We start from the raw sequence: 20,127 nt of genomic DNA on the forward strand, positions 1-20,127 counted from the left end.
CGCCGATGTGTTGAAAAACATGTGTCATTGAGCTTTGAGAAATGTCCGGAAAATGCTCGAGTTTTGTTGCGGAGACTGTAAAGCACGCAGCACAAATCCAGCCCTTACATCCTCGATCTACGATTCCCGCTGTTAGAAGTCAAATACACGATCTACCTTAGTCGTTACACCATCGCCCATCATTCCGGCGGGGTTTATATCATGTCATACCACACTTTGCGACCCATTGCGTGGAACATAACCGACTCCCGATAGGCTGTGCCATGAGCATATTACCTCATGCATGGCCGCATCAAAAGGTGGAGTAAACATTGGCAGATACTGCCGGCCTCGGACACTGTTGCGGATGCGTGGGGGCGGGGTGCGGGTGCACGAAGCGGAGTAAGCACAAATTGAATGATATATTAACCCCTATTCCCGCCGTCTCCTCCTTTCCCTCTACTCAACTACTCGCTTCAGCTTTTACACTCCATCATCTAGCAAGCTCAACACCAACAACCGTCCTAAGCATTGTACGATGCCCAGGCAGAAGCAATGGCGCCTGTCGCAGGAAAGATATCTACAAGATCAAGGTAACTTCAGTTAATGAAGCAGCCGGGTGTTCGGCAGCATGCTGTGGCACCCCCCTCTGTCGATGTCTCCCTGCTTAAAATCAGGAAGGAGGGCAGCCGAGGGCGCCACAGCATGTTGCCGTTCTGAGAAATACCGGTCGAACTTGATCTGGATAATACCAGCGAAAGGACATGCTTCTTAGCCTCCCCACCCACCCAAGTGCCAGGCTAGGCACATGTGAGTTGGCTGCTGACTCGATGTAGCGCACGCTTTGATCTGTCAAGATGTCGACTGACAAGATCACCTTCCTGACGAACTGGTACGCATTAGGATTGATTGACAATAGGCAGCTCTCCCGGATTGTGTCCACAATTAACACAGACCCAGGCACGCTACGCCGTACCACGCTCCCCTGTACCTGGCCCAGGCCAAGGGCTACTTCAAGGATGAAGGCATCAAGGTTGCCCTTCTTGAGCCCAATGACCCTAGCGTGAGTATAGGACGACACACTGTCGATACCGTTCCCAAACTGACCCTGTGCCTTAGGATGTGACCGAGATCATTGGCACCGGAAAGGTTGACCTTGGCTTCAAGGCCATGATTCACACCCTTGCGGTACGTTACAGCATATTGCTTTGGGGTGTGCCGAGCAAGCCCACTGACCCCTGAGGCAGGCCAAGGCCCGTGACTTCCCGGTTCTCTCCATCGGCAGTCTCCTCGACGAGCCCTTCACCGGAGTGGTGTACCTCAAGTCGTCGGGCATCACGACCGACTTCCGCACGCTCAAGGGCAAGCGCATCGGCTACGTGGGCGAATTCGGCAAGATCCAGATCGATGAGCTGACGTCGCACTACGGCATGTCGCCGTCCGACTACACGGCCATCCGCTGCGGCATGAACGTGTCCAAGGCCATCATCGAGGGTAGCATCGACGCCGGCATCGGCCTCGAGAACGTGCAGATGGTCGAGCTCGAGGAGTGGCTGGCCGCCCAGGGCCGGCCCAAGACCGACGTGCAGATGCTGCGCATCGACGAGCTGGCCGAGCTCGGCTGCTGCTGCTTCTGCTCCATCCTGTACATCGGCAACGAGAGGTTCATCGCCGAGAACCCAGACAAGGTGCGCGCCTTCCTGCGCGCCGTCAAGCGCGCCACCGACTTTGTCCTGGCCCAGCCCGAGCAGGCCTGGGCCGAGTACGTCGACTTCAAGCCCGTCATGGGCTCGGCGCTGAACCGCAAGATCTTTGAGCGCAGCTTTGCCTACTTCTCGCGCGACCTGAAGAATGTCAAGCGCGACTGGGAGAAGGTCACCAAGTATGGAAAGCGTCTTGGCGTGCTGGATGCGTCCTTCGAGCCAAACTACACTAACGAGTTCCTCGAGTGGACGCTGGAGGCTGACTCCAAGGACCCGACTGGTGACCAGAAGCGGATGGCTGCCCTGCAGAAGGATATCGCTCAGGTTGGCGGCTTCCAGCGCCTCGAGAGCAAGGTTGCGGCTTAACGAGGGAAGTTTTAAGCTCACGGCTCGGCGGTTTAAGAGGACGTCGTTCATGCCCAACTATTGTCGTTCATGCCCAACTATTGTCGTTCATTAGGAGCAGATATGTCTTGTGATATGGAACACTCGCCTATCCCTTTTGAGGCTCCCACCTGCAGTGCTTGCTTGAGGTGGCTGGACTAGGATACTTAGGACAGCTAAATACATGCCGGTTCACTGTTCAAGAATTGATGGCTCTCGTGGCTTTAGCTGTAAGGATAGGTGCTCTGTCCGTCTACCTTGAGTTGGGTACAACAGTTCTCGCTTTTAGTGTTTCTAAGAGGCCTTGAACTATTTAAATGGCATGCCCTTACGCGTGATGTGTTAGCCAACTTTAACGTAGATGTAGCCGATACCAGTTCTTGGAAATCCCTTGGACCGCCCCAGTGGAAGACAAAGTATGGTCCACAGATCATAGTAAAATGTTACTTGTTAGGTAGTCACCTAATCTTCTGTAGTTATAAGATAGCTAGGTACTGTGAGAGACGAGGGACATTTGGGCGAGGCGCGAGGGCACTGCCGATGAGACTCTATTTCTGCTAATCGCAAGATGGGGAGAAAAGGAAGAGAAGCTGGAAGAGCTCGCGATACAGGAGTTAAATGCCAGCGCGTGTGGTCACGTGCCCAACCAAGTGGAGCCACAGTGCACTCCGACGGCAGCTGCCGTCACAGGTACCAACTTCGCGCCCCTTCGGGAACTCGATCAACCTGCAGTGGGTACCAGCGGAAACCGACTTCGCGTTGGGACTAGAAGCCAAAGCGGCAGCCCAAGGAGCGACAAGAGAGGGGCGCACGCCCGAGTCCCAATGGCATCACGCCAAGTCGACGGCAATTAGGGCAGCAATGGCCAAGCAACGAAAGAGAAGGGTTATTCCGGAAGAAGTGGGCAAGTTCTCCAAAGCTATAGAGGCGGCACTACCAGGAAAGCACACCCGCGTTCTCTACGACAAGCTGAAGCGAAGAGAGGCCTGCATTCTGGCGCAACTCCGAACCGGAATGGCAAGGCTGAACGGTTTCCTGCACAGAATCGGGGCCACCGAATCTGACCTCTGTGCCTGTGGACATGCGAGCGAAACAGTGGGACACTTTCTACTACGATGCACCAAGTGGACAGCTCTAAGAGACGATATGCTGCAATGCTCAGCGACAAGACGAGGGAGTCTCTCTAGGCAGTCCGAGCAACAATCAAATATGCAATGGCGACAGGAAGGTTGGAACAGAACGTGGAGGAGAGAATGGAGCAATCACAGTAGAAGGACTCGACCAACAACACCACGCAGCCTCAACCAGCAGGTCCCGCTTTAGCTGCTGAAGTTAGGATGCTGAACACTTGGAGAACGTAGCCTCCAAGCTGATCTGCTAACAATCAAGGCGAGAGGCATAGGGTGTGGCGAGAAAGGGGAGAGAGTAATGGGCTTGTACGAGTTAGAGGCTAAAGTGACTTCGATACGGATGTAGTTAGGTAGCGTGCTTAGGCCCTATAGGCTTAGTGCCTCCGGGCGAAATAAATCCCATCCATCCATCCATCACCATCATTACAAAACAAGAACCCCCAAAAGGCCCACGGCAAGAGCGGCAGCCGTTACCCGGACCGAGTTGGCGCTGAGTCCGGCCGCGGCGTTGCCGCATACATCGGTAGCGCTGGCGAGTCGGGTTTTTTCCGCGCCGCCGGTGATGGCCACCTGGAAACGATGCAGGTCGGTTCCACTGAGAACCGTCGCAAACGTGGCAGCATTCGAAGTACCGTCCATGGTGAGGCCGACGGTATAGTCGCACCTGGCCTTGGTGGTACCGGTGAGGTCACAGGACTCGGCGAAGCTCACTTGCGCATCGTGGCCAAGGGTCCTTGTTGCCGTAACGTATGTGAGCTTGTATACCGAAGGAGCTTGAGTGACGGTCAAAATCTACGTAGATACCTAGTTAGCTTGATGCCATTGGGCCGTAACGAGATCGAGGCTACGGACCGGAGCATCCGGGCCACACGTTTCAATTCCAATCGAGTCATCTTTGGCGCTGGTACATTGGAGGGCGTAGACGGTTTGGTCCTTGCAGACGCTTGCAATTGAAGCAGCGTAGATGCCCTGGCCATTAAGGGAGTCGTCATGGAATAGTTCGACGCTGTTGCCAGAAGTTGTGCTGTTGTCTCTGATAGCCAAACTGTCGGCGAAGCTTGCCAGAGTGGTGGCAGCCGCAGCCGCGATGGTGAAAGCACGCATGATTTCGAACGATGGAAGAAACACTAAGGAAACAAAAATGACTGTTTTCGTGCCGAAAAGGGGAAAATTGGGATTTCCCTCAAGATAATGTGAACATACTTTATATTCCCCATTGCCCTATGATTATTTATTTTTATTTTCCTTGTGAGCTCGGTTCATTGACTCCGCGGTCTGCCCGGCGTGAGTCCCAAGCGTGGTATTCTTCTTGGCCTTTGGAGCGTGCCTGGCTTGAACCTGGCTAGCCTGCTGAGCACAAGATCCTTGCAGCTCTTCTCCTGTCCTGCATGTTCTTATTGGGTCTCATCCGATCGAGAATTGTGCTGCCAAGCAAGCCAAGCCACAGCCAGGACCCAGAAAGGATACATGGAGAAGCACCTTGCATAAATTTCATTTTGTGGCTGCCAAAATGTGGCAGGGCAGTGCCGCAGTTTGAGGCGCCCGAAAGGGAGGAGTTATGTTGGAAAGCCAACAGCTACGAAATGACTGAACCAAGGTGATTTGGGTGCCAAAAGGTGATGAAAGAGGGGCAACCAGTTCATTGATGATCATATTTGTGTCTCTGTGTCTCTGTCCTGTTCCCACTGCCGCGGGCCTCGCCCAGACCCTGAAAATACTAATGCCCAGCCACTAGTGAACCTCTGAATTGCCCCTCCTCACCGCCTTCCAAATCCAACAAGTTAGGGCTGAGACAGTCCAGTCACGTGATCAGCACGTGATCAGCACTGTTGCCTAGAACCGCTGCCAGTGTGACTCCTTCAAAAGGCGTCGAAGCAACCGAGCCAAACCGTCCTGCATCCATCCACATTCCTTGAATCACAACATTTAACAGATAACTCATCCTTCCCCTTTTCACTTTCTCACATCTTTAAATCAGCATGGCGTCTACATCTACATCGAAATCACCCCTCGATGATCTCGCGCCTTTGCTCGAGTCTCTCGCACTTAGCAGCTCTGGCCCCTTGCCACAGTACGGCCCGAAGCGCGTCATTGAATTAGAGGGCAGCCCGGAGCCCGCCATTGATTCCAACCCGTATCTGGGACACGATCCAGACCCAAAACAGGGCCATAGACCCAATTTGGACCAGGGCCGATGCGCTCGGTGCAAGTCACCTCAAGCCTTCGACCGAAACCTACGTGAAGTCCCCTGCTGTGGGGCGAATATCTGCAACCCGTGTGAGGACAGAGGTTTGAATGAGAAATTGCAAAACGATATCTGGAGACATCATGATTCGCACCAATGGGTGGGATGTCTTGCCAACGCGTGTCAAATGCTCAGCGCACCCCAGGATTTTGATACCCTCGGATCCCAACTGGAAGTCCCCTCTTGTCTTTCTCCTCAGCAGATGCTCCGAAATGCGGAACGAGCTCGGGAAGCCCTGAAGAGCATTGCCCCCCGACCCTCCCGTCACGAATGGAGGCTCGCCCAGCGCTTACACAAGGCCCTGGTCGAGCACAAACTCATACCGGATTGGTCAAAAGCACACTTTGCCGTTCAATCGGCACCATTATTCCCCGTCAGGTCTGGCTTCCTCACGCAGCTCGTGCCTATCATCACGTGCATGCTGAAGACCGAGCCCAAAACCTGTGCCAGCTGTTCCACCGCATTTCGGACGGTGGACACCAGCAATGAAGCTGCATGGGGGTACATGGCCACCACATTCCCTGGCGATTGGACTTGGATGGTGCTGGGCCGCCCGTCGGCAGAAGTTTTGCCTGGATGTGCGGGCAAGCACTCGCTCGACATCTGTCCCGCTTGCCTTCCCAAGTGGATGGTTTCGGGGCTAGGGTTTGTCGATGGCATGTCGGGAAGCGGCAATTACCGCTTCGCTTGCCCCATGTGCAAGCTCATCTTGCCCCCGGTCCAAGTGGACAAGATTGCCCGGCTCATTGACCCCAGCCGGGCCCCAACGCCAGCACATTCGTTGGGTCCCCCAGGCAAGCCAACGGGTTTGTTTGCGGGAGGTCTTGGTGGCAGCGGCGGGGGCGAGTGGTCGTCCAAGGTGGCGGCGGATCCCGAAGCCGCCGCCCGCAAGGAGTCGCTGACTGGCGCCATCGTCGCCAAGAAGCCCAACGTGCGCTGGGGCGATGTCGCTGGACTAACATCAGCGAAGCACGAGCTCCAGCGGGCCGTCATCTTCCCGGCGAGGTTCCCCAACCTCTATGACGACAAGCGCAAGCCCCCCAGCGCCATCCTCCTCTACGGACCCCCGGGCACGGGCAAGAGCTACCTCGCCAAAGCCGTAGCCACTGAAGCAGACCACACCTTCTTCAGTATCAGCCCGGGGGACGTAGTCTCGAAATGGGTCGGCGAGAGCGAGAAGTAAGTTAACCCTTCCCTTTCCATCCCCTTCCCTCTCCCCAAACCCAGACCCCACCAACCAACCAACCAACCTCCCGACCCTAACCCCCCCATCACCAGACTCATCCGGGAACTCTTCACCCTCGCCCGCGAAAACAAGCCCTCGCTGATCTTCATCGACGAGATCGACGCCCTCTGCTCCAGCCGCGAAGACTCCAGCGGCGGCAACTCCAGCTCCAGCAGCGGAAGCGAGCACTCGGCGCGCATGAAGACGGAACTGCTGGTTCAGCTCGACGGCCTGCCCAACGGCGGCGGCGACAACGGCGGCGTGGTCGTCCTCGCCGCCACCAACCTGCCCTGGGCGCTCGACCCGGCCTTCCGGCGGCGCTTCGCCCCGCGCGTGCACATCCCCCTGCCGGACCGTGCGGCGAGAAGGCGGCTGTTTGAGGTACATGCCGGTGGGGGGAGGTGGGAGGGGGTGTTGGCTGCTGCTGGCGAGGAGGTGGTGGATCGGCTGGCGGAGATGACGGAGGGGTTTTCGGGGAGCGATGTCGCGCAGGCGGTGGGGAGGGCGTTGGCGGCGCCGTTGGAAAGGGTGCAGCGGGCGGAATGGTTTCGTGTCGTGGAGAGGGCGGAGGACGGGGAGGGTATGTATACGCCATGTGCGGAGGGGGAGGAGGGAGCTGTGGCGATGACGTGGGAGGGCGTGCCGATGAATCGGTTGCGGGAGCCGGCGGTGACGGAGGAGGATTTTGTGAGCGTGTTGAGGGACCGGAAGGTGAAGGCTTCGGTCGGGGTGGGTGAGTTGCAGAGGTATGAGGACTGGACGAAGCAGTTTGGTGTTGAGGGGAGCGACTGATTGATTGTTGGGTGTCTCGAGCGTGCGGTGATTGGCGGAGCGGGAGAGATGATGCAGAATGAAGGGGTGGTTCGGCATGCACCCCGCCTCCGCCATATTGCAGTTATGGCAAGGCTGAGTTGTGAGGCACATAGACATCAATTAAATAGCACCATTTTCCAACCGTCCCAGCTGTGTATGTGTGCTCCTTTGCTTTCATCTACTAAACAATCCTGTAAGAGGCCGCAAGCCTTTTCGTCATGCGTCTTCTACGTACCGATAAGCTCGAGGTGATCGAGTATCAGGGGCAAGACATCCCACCGTATGCAACTTTATCCCACACCTGGGCTGGAGGAGGTCTCGCTGCAAGACGTCCAGCAGGGATTGGCGAAGTCGCGTCTTGGGTAATTATAATAAATTGCCAGAGCGTGTGCTGTGGCAATCAAGGATGCATTCGAATACATTGTAAGTACTCCATTGTTCTGAGTCTTGAACCCAAATACTTGCAGACTCTAACAACCCCCACGTGGATCGATACCTGTTGCATCGACAAATCGAGCTCGGCTGAGCTCTCCGAAGCCATCAATTCCATGTTCAAATGGTACGGTGGGCTGAAGTGTGCTACGCATTCCTTAGCGACGTGTGGGCGGCCGAGGATCCCCGCAAACTGAGGAGTGACTTCAGAATGTCCCGCTGGTTTGAACGCGGTTGGACGCTACAGGAACTCATCGCTCCCGGTGTCGTTCACTTTTACGACAGGTACTGGAACTTCATTGGATGCAGGGAGAAGCTGCTTGATGTCATCGTCCAGGTCACCAAAATCAGCCCGACCTACTTTGCGACCGGCGACCTTTCGCAATTCTCGGCCGCACAAAAGTTGTCCTGGGCCGCCCGTCGCAATACCACCCGGCCCGAATATATCGTATATTGCCTGCTCGAGTTGTTCGACATCAACATGCCACTGCTGTACGGCGAGGGTGAACGGGCATTCCAGCGGCTGCAAGAGGAGATCTTACGGCAGTCCGAGGATGACTCCCTTTTTTGTCACGACGGCACCGAGATGTTGGCTATTTCGCCCCTCTACTTTCTCGACGCTAGCAAGGTGTTGAAAGGGGAAACCTGGCCGTACAAGAACAATCCGGGACTCGTACTCGACAGGAACCTGTCCCTTAATCGAAAGCGGATCAGTATATCATTTCCGGTCGCCCAAGTCTTACCACACGAGTTTTTTCAAATTCTACGCCCTCAATCCGACCCTCCCACCGCAAAGGTTTCTAGGATTGCAGCCACAAAATAGCGTTCACCTCGCCCTCCTCAGCTGCGGTATGTCAGAATCGGCTTCCGTCTTGGTCTTGCGCGAAGGTCCCCCCGGCGTGTTTGTCAAACAGGGTGTGCCCTGCAGCCCCATCGCGCAGGCAGCGTCGGACCCGAAGTTGGCAGAACGATTTGTCACCAATCCGTCTACAGGAACTTGGAGTTGGAAGGCTAGGAATCACGCATTCGCGGCGGAAAGGATGCTCGGGGGCCAAATGCAAGTGCACTTCCAAAATCAGGAGCCCATAATGACGCCCATTATCAGGCCCGCCATCTCGTACAACCGGTCAGATAGGGGGTTGGCGGGTGCGTTGAGTGCCCCCCTAAATGATGCGCTGGACAAGTTTTGGGACAAAGTCGTCGTCAGAGGGCCTTGTCGGGATACGGCTGGTTTCCAATGCCAGTTCGTCCATGTAGATGGTTTCTTGCTCTCCAGGGTAGAGCACGGGGATGAAATCCACTTCATCCCGTACGACGGGGGAGCCAGGGGGCAGTTATGGCTTATCTTTTCCAGTTCAACGGAAGAGTCGTTTATGGTCACCCTCAAGCCGACGAGGGCGTCGGCCAATGCGCAGCTGTGTATGAATATCCATGAGTGGAAGGGGAAGCTAACTATCGAGTATATTTACGGTTTTGAAAAGCAAAGCGAGACTGGCAACAAACTCTCTTGCTACACAGAACCACAGCGCCTCAGCAGCGAGAACGATGCCCCGAGTCCGAGTCCAACTCGACAGCCGAAGACAGATGAATGGCTGGTGGGTCTATATTACGGTTACCCCGATCTCCGAAAGCAATAAAGGCAGCACGTAGGAATGGAAATTGGATCATTCGTCCAGCCCGTTGCTCAATGTACCATGGCTTTCCAACAAGTACTCGGTTCCTCGATATCTGACTACCTAGCTTTATATATGAAACCCAATATAGTATGTAGCTAGATGAGAACCATATACTAAATTTGCAAATAGCTTAATTTGAAGTGCATATCCCGAGTTCGTACAGGCTTACAACAATGTTAAATTGGGCTGGAATAGACCCAAACAGAACCACGTGCGTAGGCGTTCCGAGCGCCCTCCTATTTCCTCACGACTTTGTCAAATGGCATTATTCAATGTGCCCTTCCCCTACAGGTGATCGTTTTTCAAAGCAAGATGGAGACTAACCCAATCTTGGATCACAAACCCCCTATTCACCTTGACCTGGACTTTGACCACGCTCCCCTGCTTAAATCTTCCGATAAACCCGCCACCGCCCCCTCTTCCGGAGCACGAGCCATCCACAGGAAGCACACACCCCCCGGTAGCAAGAAGGGCCGAGTTTCACGGCTGCCCTCAACAACGGGCACGTCACGGCTGTTGGCGAGGAGGGGCCGCCAGGACGGCCCATATCCCGCCAGGAGGGCGGGGACGGGGGGCATCGCGTTTCACTGCGTTCCTGGCCGCGGTGTCACGGTTTCGGGCGCCGGTTTCTCTCTCTCCTGGGATCCTGGTGCTGAAGTGTGGTCTGGTTGGTTGGTTGGTAACCTGTACCCCCCTTGTACATGGGGACTCGTTCCGCCATCGCCATTCAACAAGGCGCCATCCCGCCGCGGACCTCCACACCGGCGGACGGAATCTATTGCGTCGGTTACCAGTGCGGCGAGCATCGCGGACATCAACATCGAGGAAACCAAGACTAAGACGGGAATGAGCATCGACGATATCGCAGCGTTCATCCAAGAGCCGGACCCATCAGACGGTAAGTGGCGGTGTCTCTAAGAGGGATGTAATAAGCCGTTTGGCCGTAAGGGTAATATCAGGAGCCACGTCCAGACACACTGGAACGACAGGTAGTATCAGTGCCCAACCTGCAAGGAGTGCTTCGTCCGGCAGCACGACCTCAAAGACCAGTGTATAAAAGGCCCCTCCAGACGATGAATGGAAGGGCGTCGGGGTGTGAGGTATCTGATTTAAGTTAGTGGGATGTTGGATGTTGGGTGATAAACGTATGTTGGGTCTCGGGGGTGTGGTGGCTTGCGACTGAGTGAGGATTGCTGGCTGGTGGTTTTGCGCTATGCTGGGGTGCTGCAGAGCGTGGTATTTCTGTGCAGCTACAGAGCCTCTCGTATTAAGTGATAAGTGACAAGCCTAGGTAATTACCTAGGTATTCGACCCTACCCAAGTTTAGCTGTGATTTTGGGGTTGTGATTCTGCTTCGTAACCTTTGGCTGCGCATTTTGCCCAAAAGGCTTTCATACAGAGGCAGGGACAGTCCGCCATATCAAAAGCTTTTATTTACAGATCCCGTATAAAAGGGGTCGACATGTGAGTACCCATGCTGCCGCCCTTTTGGTTATCTGCTGCTAGAGTACGGTTTTTGAGCATCATGTCTCTCGAGTTGGAATGGCCCATATAGGAGAAGGTTAACCAAGCCAGATGTTGGGTCTTACATCGTTTTCACAGGCAGGTAGCGTCATTCGAGTTTTCTATGTCGAGAACATGTCTTGTCACTTGTGTACCCTACTTGAAACCAAGCCATCGAAGAAAATTCGAGCTCTTCAGTCACGGAATATGCCTTAAAACCAGGCGATATCAGACTTAGTCAGTTATAAATGTCTTCTGCTACTAGATCTTCGTCGCCATGCCGTATCTCGCCCCGCTCTCTAATATCTTGTGCGGGAGGTAGACTCCACGGAGGTTGAGTATCCCACACCCAGCCGCCAACAAGCGATGGGTCGTCGTGGGTCCAATAGAACGCGCCGGATTCAATACTTACGGCGCAGTAGAAACCACCCGGATGGCGGCGTTCGTGTGACCCATTGATCTTCCACACCGGCGTACCGGAGAAGAATTCCCGGTTCCGCTTAGGAAGGAGTCCACCTATCAACGTAAGGTTCACGATCGGCCAGTAACTTTGGCATCTTCTGAATCCTTGCGAGAGAAAGCGATAGAGGGCGTAACGGAGAGTCACGCCGTTGCTTCCATTTGTTCGTGGGATGATCCAGCAGTCAATTTTGCAGGCGGCATCCTTGATTTCGTCTCGGGTTTTGGCGCGGAACTGAAGCATAAGAAGCCATTCCCCATCAAAGCAAAAGATTTGAGGGCACTGGTACTTGTGGGCATATCTGTGTTGGCCATTAGAGTGAGTACTGCGCAGGGGTTGCTTCGGTGTTCCTGACCCTCGCAGCTCCCTGGAAGATTTACTTGCGTCGGCTTCAGATCGTTATTCACCCAGTCGTCAGGGATAATGAGGCAGAATAAAGTCTGGTAAGTTGGGTAATAGTGAGTTTGGTGAAGTGGCCGCTATGTTTGCGCTGCCCTTGGGTACGGGACTGTACAACGACTCGCTTACTCACACCATGGAAAGTTGGGCCTCAAGCGTAAACGCTCCATTTGTAAGAATGGAAACGAAAGTTATCCGATACAACCATACCTTAGACATATGTCACGGCACCAAGCCTGACCTGCTTGGGTCACGTGGGCAGCACGTGCCCACGCGACCTGGACCCACACTAGCAGCAGGATCTCCTCTCCGTTAGCGTCCCCTTGCGAGAGCTTCCTCTCTCCTCATCGCACAACTCAGTCATTAGCCAGAACCTGACCCTGTCCCGCGACTCCCCTGACCCCGCCCCGTGACAACATATTATTTTTACCTGATTTACTTCACCTTTACTTGTTTCTATTATTTGGGTCCTTTTTCTCAATCCCCTTTCATTATTGCGTTTCTAATTCCTTGCACATGACCTTGTTTTCCTTTGGAGTCCGGCTCCCTTTTTTTGGCCAAAAGGTGCCTACGGTGTCTCGGTGTGTGTGCAACGGCGGGCTTGGGCAGCGTTGGGTTTTGTGGGGTCGGCATCGAAAGATCAAAATCCAAATTATCCGATTGGCCAAGTGGGCATCCAGTCATTGGGTCATTTCAATTAGGTTCCACAAGGAGCCGAAGATCCACCTTTGTTTTGACTTCAAGTCGCGCTCTGCGCCATCTCAGCGGAGCTTCTCAGGCCCTTGCGGCTTACGGAGTCTACCACGGCGACATGAAGCTGGATAACTTTCACCTCGTTGGGGGCCCAGCCAGCCGAGTGATGGCGATTGACTTGGAGAACGCCGAGGAAGTTGAGAATGAGCAGCTCAGGTGGGAATCCTGGATTGAGTCCGACGCACGATTTTTACTCGGCATCTATCGTAGACACCAGCAAGCCCTCGTCGAAGATGGCTTGGTACCCAGAGAAGCGTATCCCAATCTTGAGGAGTTGGGTGCACCCGACTTCTCATGTTTCCACATTGCACGAGAGCGCAAGCTCTCTGAGTAAAGTTCCAACCTTATTTTTCCTCAAGAAATAATGATAATCAACTTGCGGGGCCCAGTACCAAACCACAAGAAACAGCTCGAGAGGTGGATGGAGGAGGCAATGAGAAGGGAGTGGATTCGAAGATGGGAGAGTGAGGTAGCTAGGGTGGTCGCTAGGGACCCGGGGCGGGCCCTCGAACCGGCCGATGCGACCGCGCGGTTTGACGCCTCTGTTATGAACCGGCACCGGTCGAGGGATCCAGCCTGGGAGCTATCCAAGGCGAGGAGTACCCTCCTAGTGCAAGCGAGGACTGGGAAGATTGGGCTTCGAGGGTTCCTCTTTACTAGGAGGGTCCCCGAGCTGGTAACGCCGGTATGCCGCTGCGGTATGGCGCGCGAGACATTCGAACACCTCGTACTCGAATGCAACGGAGCCGCAGATAAACCTCAGCCCTGGCCAGACGACGGCGCAGAGCTACTAGAGTGGCTAGGTAACGTGGAGAAGGCTGCCATAGTGGTGGGGTGGGTACTTGGGCTGGGGAGGCTGAACGAGTTCCGGCTGGCGGTAGCGCTGGAAAATGAGGACAACAACGAGGAGGCCCGCGGCGGGGCCGAAGCGGAGTAGCAGAGGGGCACCGATGGAACAGAGGTCGCAACTTGTTTTATCTATTTTGTTACTTTGACCTCAGAAGGTGGGTGAGCCCTTTCGAGGAGATGGATCCACGGGGTAGCGGCGAGGCCGCAGCGGAGGTGCGGAGGTTTTCATCCAGCTTAGGCATGGTTTTTCCTACTGAGTTAATCCGCCGCCCTCCCCAGTCGCAGCACGCTAACCCTCTTTGCTCCAGCCCCTCAACTTCGCCACCCGCCGAGAACCCACCCCCGGCGGGAGTAACAACAACGGTGGTAACGACGACGGCGGGATTCCCGCATCCTACGCGGCGTCCCACCCCTCCAGCCTGCCGCCCCCCGCCAAGAGCTGCCTCAAGACACCCGGGCAGCAGCAGCCGCCTACCGGGCGCGTAACGCGCAGCCACAGCCGCCACCGCAGGGTGACCTTTGCGGACGACGACCGCTGCCTGGTCACGGGGGCCCCCTTCACGCCGCACCCGCGGAACCGGCGCGAGTGGCGGGCGGCGCGCCGAGGAGAGGCGCCAGAAGCGGATGGAGACTGCTGCGGAGCGCGCGGCGGAAGCGGAGGAGGGATCGTCTTCTTTGTCTGGTGTGGAGGGTGGGTCCACTTTGGGAAAGGGAGGGGATGAGCCGGCTGATGTGGGCCGTGCTGCGGAAGGGGAGGAGCACGGAGGCGCTCGGTACGCCTGCGCACGGGGTGATGTCGGCGGAGAAGAAGTGCCAGCCCGGCCTAGCGAAGGCGGGGCAGGAAAGTTGCCCTCGGTCCGCAGAGCAAGCGGAGGAGGCCCGCCAGGCGGAACGTCGGAAGCGGCTGCGGCTGGCGATCGAGAAAGGGAGGGAAAGGCAGCGCCAGCGGGACAAGGAGAAACCACCGTGAGTCCCTTTAGGCGATGATTTGTTTGCGCAGCATCACTTGGAGTTTTAGGCATCCTTGGGTCTTCATGTTTGTATTGGAAATAGCGTGCTTGAATGGCTGATATCGGGAATCTTGTTTCTGATACCGCTCCTTATCCCTGACTTATCTGTCCCTTCTCTTAATGGATGCAATCCAAAATCCCCTGTCATCGTACCCAAATTTTCTGATGCTGTTGTTGTAATTAGGCCGGCTTTCGGATTGACTGGTTCTGCACCGGCCGGATGATTGCTAGCACGTAGTCTCGCCTGTAGGTACGCCGGACCATGTCTGTGATTTTCCAGCTGTTAGTAACGCCGGTATCTGCTGCTGTTTATCAATTGATGCCTCCTTGCAGTGCCATACTCGTTGGACGTCTTTAATGCGTGCAGCTCCTGTTGTCGGATGGGGGGTGTTGATAGGGAACAAACACTATTCGAAACGTTCATTAAAGGTACAATTGTAAAAGGAACAACAAAAGGACATTGGAGAAAGATGGCGGCAGCTAGGAAAAATGACAGCCAAAAAGCTCGCCGTCAAGCGCCATTTGCCGGTCAAATGGAGGTTGACGGTTACGAAAACCCGAGGGTTTTGCGCCGCGCGGTGGAATCGAACCGCTCCTCTTTCGATTGGTGTCCAACCGGTCCTCCTCACAATGCCGCTGAGCTAAACCGTTGTTTGACTTCAATTGTGAGGAGGCGGTGACAGTGTGCGTGCGGGAACTTGTATGTATAGCACTGGCGGGAGGTGGCAGGAAGGAAGGGACGGAAGGCATGCCCCACTGTCGCGGCCTCATGGCCCATGGGCCAGCATCCCCCTCGGCCCTCCGGTTATTTCCCAAGGCTTTGGAAGGGTTGTCTTTGCATCCTCTATCCCAATCGAAGCCCTTTTGTGCTCCAGACTTAACAAATTGTCACGAATATGGTCGCATGCAGACGACCCGGCGGGGCACGCTGGTAGTGCCCCAAGCCAATCAGCAAAGAAGGGCCTCCTGCCATGGGAACCGGATCGTGAGCTGCAGACGCGATCCAGGGGTGACCAATCAGGAATGGATCATTGGATCGAGGAACGATCTAATGATCCAGGACGGATCGCAGGATCATGGAAGTATTCTTCGATCCAGGTACGGAGGTACCCAGGACTTAGTATATAGTCACTCGTTGTGGAGAGCTCTGGGAGTTCTCCAGTTAGCAATCACAACTACAGTTCGCTACAAGCTCGGAAGCCTACTGTTGAGACAAGCCTTTGTTGTGCACCTTTTGGCTGCACCGAACCTAAGCACCCTTGAGAGATTACCTTCAACCGAAGCTGAACCCTAACAGGACAGGGTCCTGAAGTAGGTTCGTCACACAAATGATAACCCAACTTTTGGCAACCCACGCTGGGCAGGACTAAGCGAGTCACACGGTCAACCCTATGGCTACCAGAGCAAGGTTCCGTCGGGAACAACGTCCAGGGTACCGGAACCGGCTTGGCCACCGCTTCAAGCTACCCTCAGAACAAGTTCATGTGTGGAACGTTGGCCGTTTCTGTCGGGATCCATGGACACGTTGCGTTTAAACCAACCGTTTCTCACCGTCCAACACGGCAGGAGAGGATACCAATCCTAAGCGTACGAGGATTAGAATGAAGTGGAGGGCAGCAATTGGTGACCCGAGTATAATATTATGGTAGTACATTCCCTCTAAACAAACAATACAGCATCCACACATCAAAGCAATGTCCAGAGACGCTCACGATCTCGCTAATTCATCGTCATCAGTTCAACAATTGAGTCCACCGACCCAAACGCCGCCCTCAAGCCCACATCCACCGACCTCCTATACCGCAACAACAAGACCATCCCGCCCGCCAGAACCGGCAGCCCGAACAGCCCCACGAACCCCCGCACCAGCATCTTGCCCTGGTGCTCGCTCTTGGCCACAACCTCGGAGTAGCGCTCATTCCCAAACGAAACGCGGGCGTACTTGGTCTGCCAGCCGAGGGAGGGGACATACTTGGACAGGGCCTCCTCGAGGAACTTGCGCAGGCGGTAGACGGGCGACAGCACTGACGCGCGCATCTCGACGTAGTTCTGCAGGGCTAGGTCGTTGATGGCGTGGGCGTCGGGCACGCGCACCGCCGTGTACTCGGCGAGGGCGTGCTCGCGCGAGACGGCCCGGTCCGCGCACGCGCTGAGCTCGTCCATGCGCGCGTGCTTGTCGAGGATGTCGAAGAGGATGCGCACGTCCTCGAGTCCCGCGTTCATCCCCTGCCCATAGAAGGGCACCATGGCGTGCGCCGCGTCGCCGAGGATGACGACCGAGGAGCCGTAGTGGTGGGGTTTGCATTTGATGCTGATGAGCGGGAGGTGCGGGTTGCGGTGGAAGGAGTCGATAAGCTCAGTTGGGGGGATGAGAGTGGTCACGCCGGGGAAATACTTGTCGAAGAAGGGTGGGACGAGCGAGCCGGTGCGGTCGGATTCTAGATGTTCGTACAGCGTGGCCGGGGCAAAGAGCGTGCAGGTGAAAGACCCATCCTGCGAACATTAGCCTGGTTTACTCATGGCGGTGAGAAGCAGAACCTGGAAACATACATCGCTGGGAATGGCAATGAACATGAACTCCTTGCCGGGCCAGATGTGGAGATGGTTGGGGGATATCGAAAACTTGGAATCCAAAGGGGCGTCGGGCACGACAGTTTTGGGCTGGATCTGGAACTCGCACCACATGGTGTCGATATAGACCTGCTCGTAATCCATACGAGTGTACTTCATCATATGGTACCTGACAGCGGAATGGGCGCCATCGGTCCCGATCATGAGGTCGAATTTAACCTCGATCTCCCGGCTCTGTTGCCCTTGAGCTGCGCCGGTCTTATCCCTCACTTCGAACCAGGCCTTGTTTTTCCGAAAGTCTGCCCCTGTGAGTTTGTGGTTGAAGAAAAAAGTCACGTTCGGCATCGCCTCCAAAATGTCGAGGAGCCGCTCGTTGAGACGGCCACGGTCGACGGCGAGGATGGACTGAGACGTCAATTACCGCCAATGAAACAGTGGAGCTGCAAGACTCTACTTACCCGCCCATATACATCGTAATTCTGGGATTCTTCAAAGAGATCGCCGTTTGCACGTTTGCCATGAATCATACGGCCGTGCATGGGGATGGTGGCCCCCATCACATGTTCGATGAGCTTTGGTTGGCCAGCATGGCGCATGGCGTTGATGCCGCGCTCCGACAGAGCCAAGTTAATGGATTTAGTGAAGTTCAATGGTGTCGTCGTCGGATCCCGGAGATCTGGCCATGTTGTTAACCGATGATTTCCAACAAAAAAGGGAGCCACCACCCGATTGAGCAACACCAATGGATTGAGAAAAAGACTCACCACTGCGAAGCTCGTAGATTTCAACATCGTCACCCCTATTGGCAGCATACAATGCCGCAAGTGACCCAACCGGCCCGGCACCAACCACCACAACTTTTTGCTTCTTTTCCATTGTGATTTTACTTGATGTTGAAAGGTGAAAATCAGCAAGTGTTTGAATTCCGGTTGGTTCCAGGTCTCTGAGACTCAAGGGTCCTGAGGCACAGTTCGTCACGAGTGGGCCGATTCTAGCCAGCGCCGGCTAGGACCGGGTTTGGTCCACTTCTGGGCCCGTTGTCGGTTCAGCCTCAGCAGCAAGCCACACCGTGCTCGCTTTTGACGGTTTCAGCCACACGCCGCAGCCCAAAAATGTTGTGATGTGCCGCCAACATGCGCCGCCCCGTTACACCTCCTCCATGTTGCCTGGCGAGTTATCTTTCTCTTTTCACGGATTGTGATACGGTCTGGCTTTTGGTTCCCAGACCGCGCACGGAATCTCAAGCTTTTTTTGCACGCAATCTCGAACCATCCCCGACCATTATTACCCCGCGTTAACCCCCCATCGACACACCACCATGGCCGAAGAACCCCCGACAAAGAGGAAGTGCCTCGGGGTTGACTGCGAAAACGAGGCGAGCTCCCTACAGTGCCCGAAGTGTCTCAGTATCGGCGTCAAGGACAGCTTTTTCTGCTCCCAAGACTGCTTCAAGAAAAATTGGGTACGCAAGAACTCGAGCCGCTAACCAAGACCTTTTAATTGACCTCTTCACTCCTAGGCCACGCACAAGAAGACACATGCGCAAGAGAACAGTATTTTGAGCCACATCTTTACCCCTAAAGTCGTATCTGAACCAGATCCAGAAACCGGCTACTACAACCCGTTCCCGACCTTCAACTTCACCGGACCCCTGCGGCCGGTTTACCCCCTCTCCGAGAAGCGCGAAGTGCCCAAGTCGATACCGCACCCCGATTATGCCGAGGATGGCATCCCCAAGCTTGGGCGATCAATCGTCCGGTCCAACAAGTTTCAGCAACTCGACGCCAAGGCCCAGGACGGCATGCGCAAGGTCTGCCGGCTGGCAAGAGAGGTGTTGGACATTGCGGCTGCCGCGATCCGGCCAGGCATTACGACGGACGAGATCGACGAGATTGTACACAAGGCTTGCGTGGAGCGAAACGTGAGCACAGCCGGATACGTCTCCGCGGGAACTGGGGCTAACCTCTGGACAGTCTTACCCGTCACCCCTGAACTACAACCACTTCCCCAAGTCCGTCTGTACTTCCGTGAACGAGGTCATCTGCCACGGGATACCTGACAAGCGCATTTTGCTCGATGGGGACATTGTCAACCTGGACGTCACGCTGTACCACGAAGGCTACCACGGCGACCTAAACGAGACGTACTACGTTGGCGATCGAGCGAAGGCTGATCCCGACACAGTCCGCGTTACAGAGACGGCGCGAGAGTGTCTTGAAGAAGCCATCAAGCTGGTAAAGCCGGGGACACTGATCCGTGAGTTCGGCAACGTCATCGAGGCCCACGCCAAGTCCAAGAACTGCAGCGTCATCCGCACCTATGTCGGTCATGGCATCAACAGCATCTTCCACTGCCCGCCCAACATCCCACATTACGCCAAGAACAAGGCTGTTGGCGAATGCAAGCCAGGCATGACCTTCACCATCGAGCCCATGATTGCGCTGGGCAAGTACAGGGATGTCACCTGGCCGGACAACTGGACAAGCACGACAGTTGACGGGAAGAAGACGGCGCAGTTTGGTAAGGAGCCCCTGATATTGCTATCGGACCATAACCTAACGTCAATACAGAGCACACCCTTCTAGTGACGGAGACAGGCGTGGAAATCTTGACAGCACGGAAGGAAGATTCTCCTGGCGGACCGATCCCTATGCCAGTACCGGCTGCTAACGGCACAACCGCTGGTGATAGTTAGGGAAGCCTAGAATTACTTATAATATAATTGCGGGCCAGTGTTGCAGTTTACAGCAAGATCTTTGTCTTTCCTGTCGCCGGCGCATTCCGATGATAAACTGCCTGGTGTTTTAGTCACCCTTTCCTCCACGGGATCGGCTCTTGTCTCAATTCCATTCTTAAGTGTATCTTTTCTAAAAGATGAATGCAATGGAGGCATCTATTCCTGGTGCCTGGGCGCCTGCAGGGCATCGTCCACCTGGCTATTTGTTACGGGACTAGTTTGAAGGCTGGTTGGTGGGATGGGACGGAATGGCCATCT

The 20,127-nt window shown here is 55.3% G+C and overlaps 7 protein-coding genes across 7 annotated transcripts; 5 read left to right on the forward strand and 2 right to left on the reverse strand.

Moving 5' to 3' along the window:
• Positions 1 to 836: 836 nt before the first annotated feature.
• CHGG_09781 (uncharacterized protein) lies at positions 837 to 2,048 on the forward strand (the record flags this gene model as incomplete). Its single annotated transcript, XM_001227707.1, has 4 exons — positions 837 to 871; positions 940 to 1,042; positions 1,099 to 1,167; positions 1,227 to 2,048. 4 exons carry the CDS (start codon positions 837 to 839, stop codon positions 2,046 to 2,048), a joined length of 1,029 nt encoding a protein of 342 aa, XP_001227708.1.
• Positions 2,049 to 3,619: 1,571 nt separating this feature from the next.
• Positions 3,620 to 4,300, reverse strand: CHGG_09782 (uncharacterized protein; the record flags this gene model as incomplete). Its single annotated transcript, XM_001227708.1, has 2 exons — positions 3,620 to 3,988; positions 4,049 to 4,300. The coding sequence occupies 2 exons, from the start codon at positions 4,298 to 4,300 to the stop codon at positions 3,620 to 3,622; spliced, it is 621 nt and encodes a 206-aa protein (XP_001227709.1).
• An 875-nt stretch (positions 4,301 to 5,175) lies between these two features.
• On the forward strand, positions 5,176 to 9,499 carry CHGG_09783 (uncharacterized protein; the record flags this gene model as incomplete). Its single annotated transcript, XM_001227709.1, has 7 exons — positions 5,176 to 6,620; positions 6,720 to 7,395; positions 7,680 to 7,759; positions 7,885 to 7,902; positions 8,074 to 8,562; positions 8,735 to 9,057; positions 9,438 to 9,499. The coding sequence occupies 7 exons, from the start codon at positions 5,176 to 5,178 to the stop codon at positions 9,497 to 9,499; spliced, it is 3,093 nt and encodes a 1,030-aa protein (XP_001227710.1).
• Positions 9,500 to 9,899: 400 nt separating this feature from the next.
• Positions 9,900 to 10,644, forward strand: CHGG_09784 (uncharacterized protein; the record flags this gene model as incomplete). Its single annotated transcript, XM_001227710.1, has 2 exons — positions 9,900 to 10,485; positions 10,577 to 10,644. The coding sequence occupies 2 exons, from the start codon at positions 9,900 to 9,902 to the stop codon at positions 10,642 to 10,644; spliced, it is 654 nt and encodes a 217-aa protein (XP_001227711.1).
• Positions 10,645 to 11,367: 723 nt separating this feature from the next.
• CHGG_09785 (uncharacterized protein) lies at positions 11,368 to 15,241 on the forward strand (the record flags this gene model as incomplete). Its single annotated transcript, XM_001227711.1, has 8 exons — positions 11,368 to 11,408; positions 12,010 to 12,121; positions 12,488 to 12,998; positions 13,092 to 13,635; positions 13,704 to 13,764; positions 13,860 to 14,137; positions 14,263 to 14,517; positions 15,058 to 15,241. The coding sequence occupies 8 exons, from the start codon at positions 11,368 to 11,370 to the stop codon at positions 15,239 to 15,241; spliced, it is 1,986 nt and encodes a 661-aa protein (XP_001227712.1).
• Positions 15,242 to 15,689: 448 nt separating this feature from the next.
• On the reverse strand, positions 15,690 to 18,008 carry CHGG_09786 (uncharacterized protein; the record flags this gene model as incomplete). Its single annotated transcript, XM_001227712.1, has 6 exons — positions 15,690 to 15,708; positions 16,113 to 16,142; positions 16,420 to 17,054; positions 17,112 to 17,537; positions 17,591 to 17,808; positions 17,897 to 18,008. 6 exons carry the CDS (start codon positions 18,006 to 18,008, stop codon positions 15,690 to 15,692), a joined length of 1,440 nt encoding a protein of 479 aa, XP_001227713.1.
• A 442-nt stretch (positions 18,009 to 18,450) lies between these two features.
• Positions 18,451 to 19,940, forward strand: CHGG_09787 (uncharacterized protein; the record flags this gene model as incomplete). Its single annotated transcript, XM_001227713.1, has 6 exons — positions 18,451 to 18,594; positions 18,652 to 18,685; positions 18,737 to 19,053; positions 19,106 to 19,652; positions 19,703 to 19,788; positions 19,866 to 19,940. The coding sequence occupies 6 exons, from the start codon at positions 18,451 to 18,453 to the stop codon at positions 19,938 to 19,940; spliced, it is 1,203 nt and encodes a 400-aa protein (XP_001227714.1).
• Positions 19,941 to 20,127: the final 187 nt, after the last annotated feature.

Source organism: Chaetomium globosum, genomic scaffold, assembly GCF_000143365.1.
Source record: "Chaetomium globosum CBS 148.51 scaffold_7 genomic scaffold, whole genome shotgun sequence".
Lineage (NCBI taxonomy): Eukaryota > Fungi > Ascomycota > Sordariomycetes > Sordariales > Chaetomiaceae > Chaetomium > Chaetomium globosum.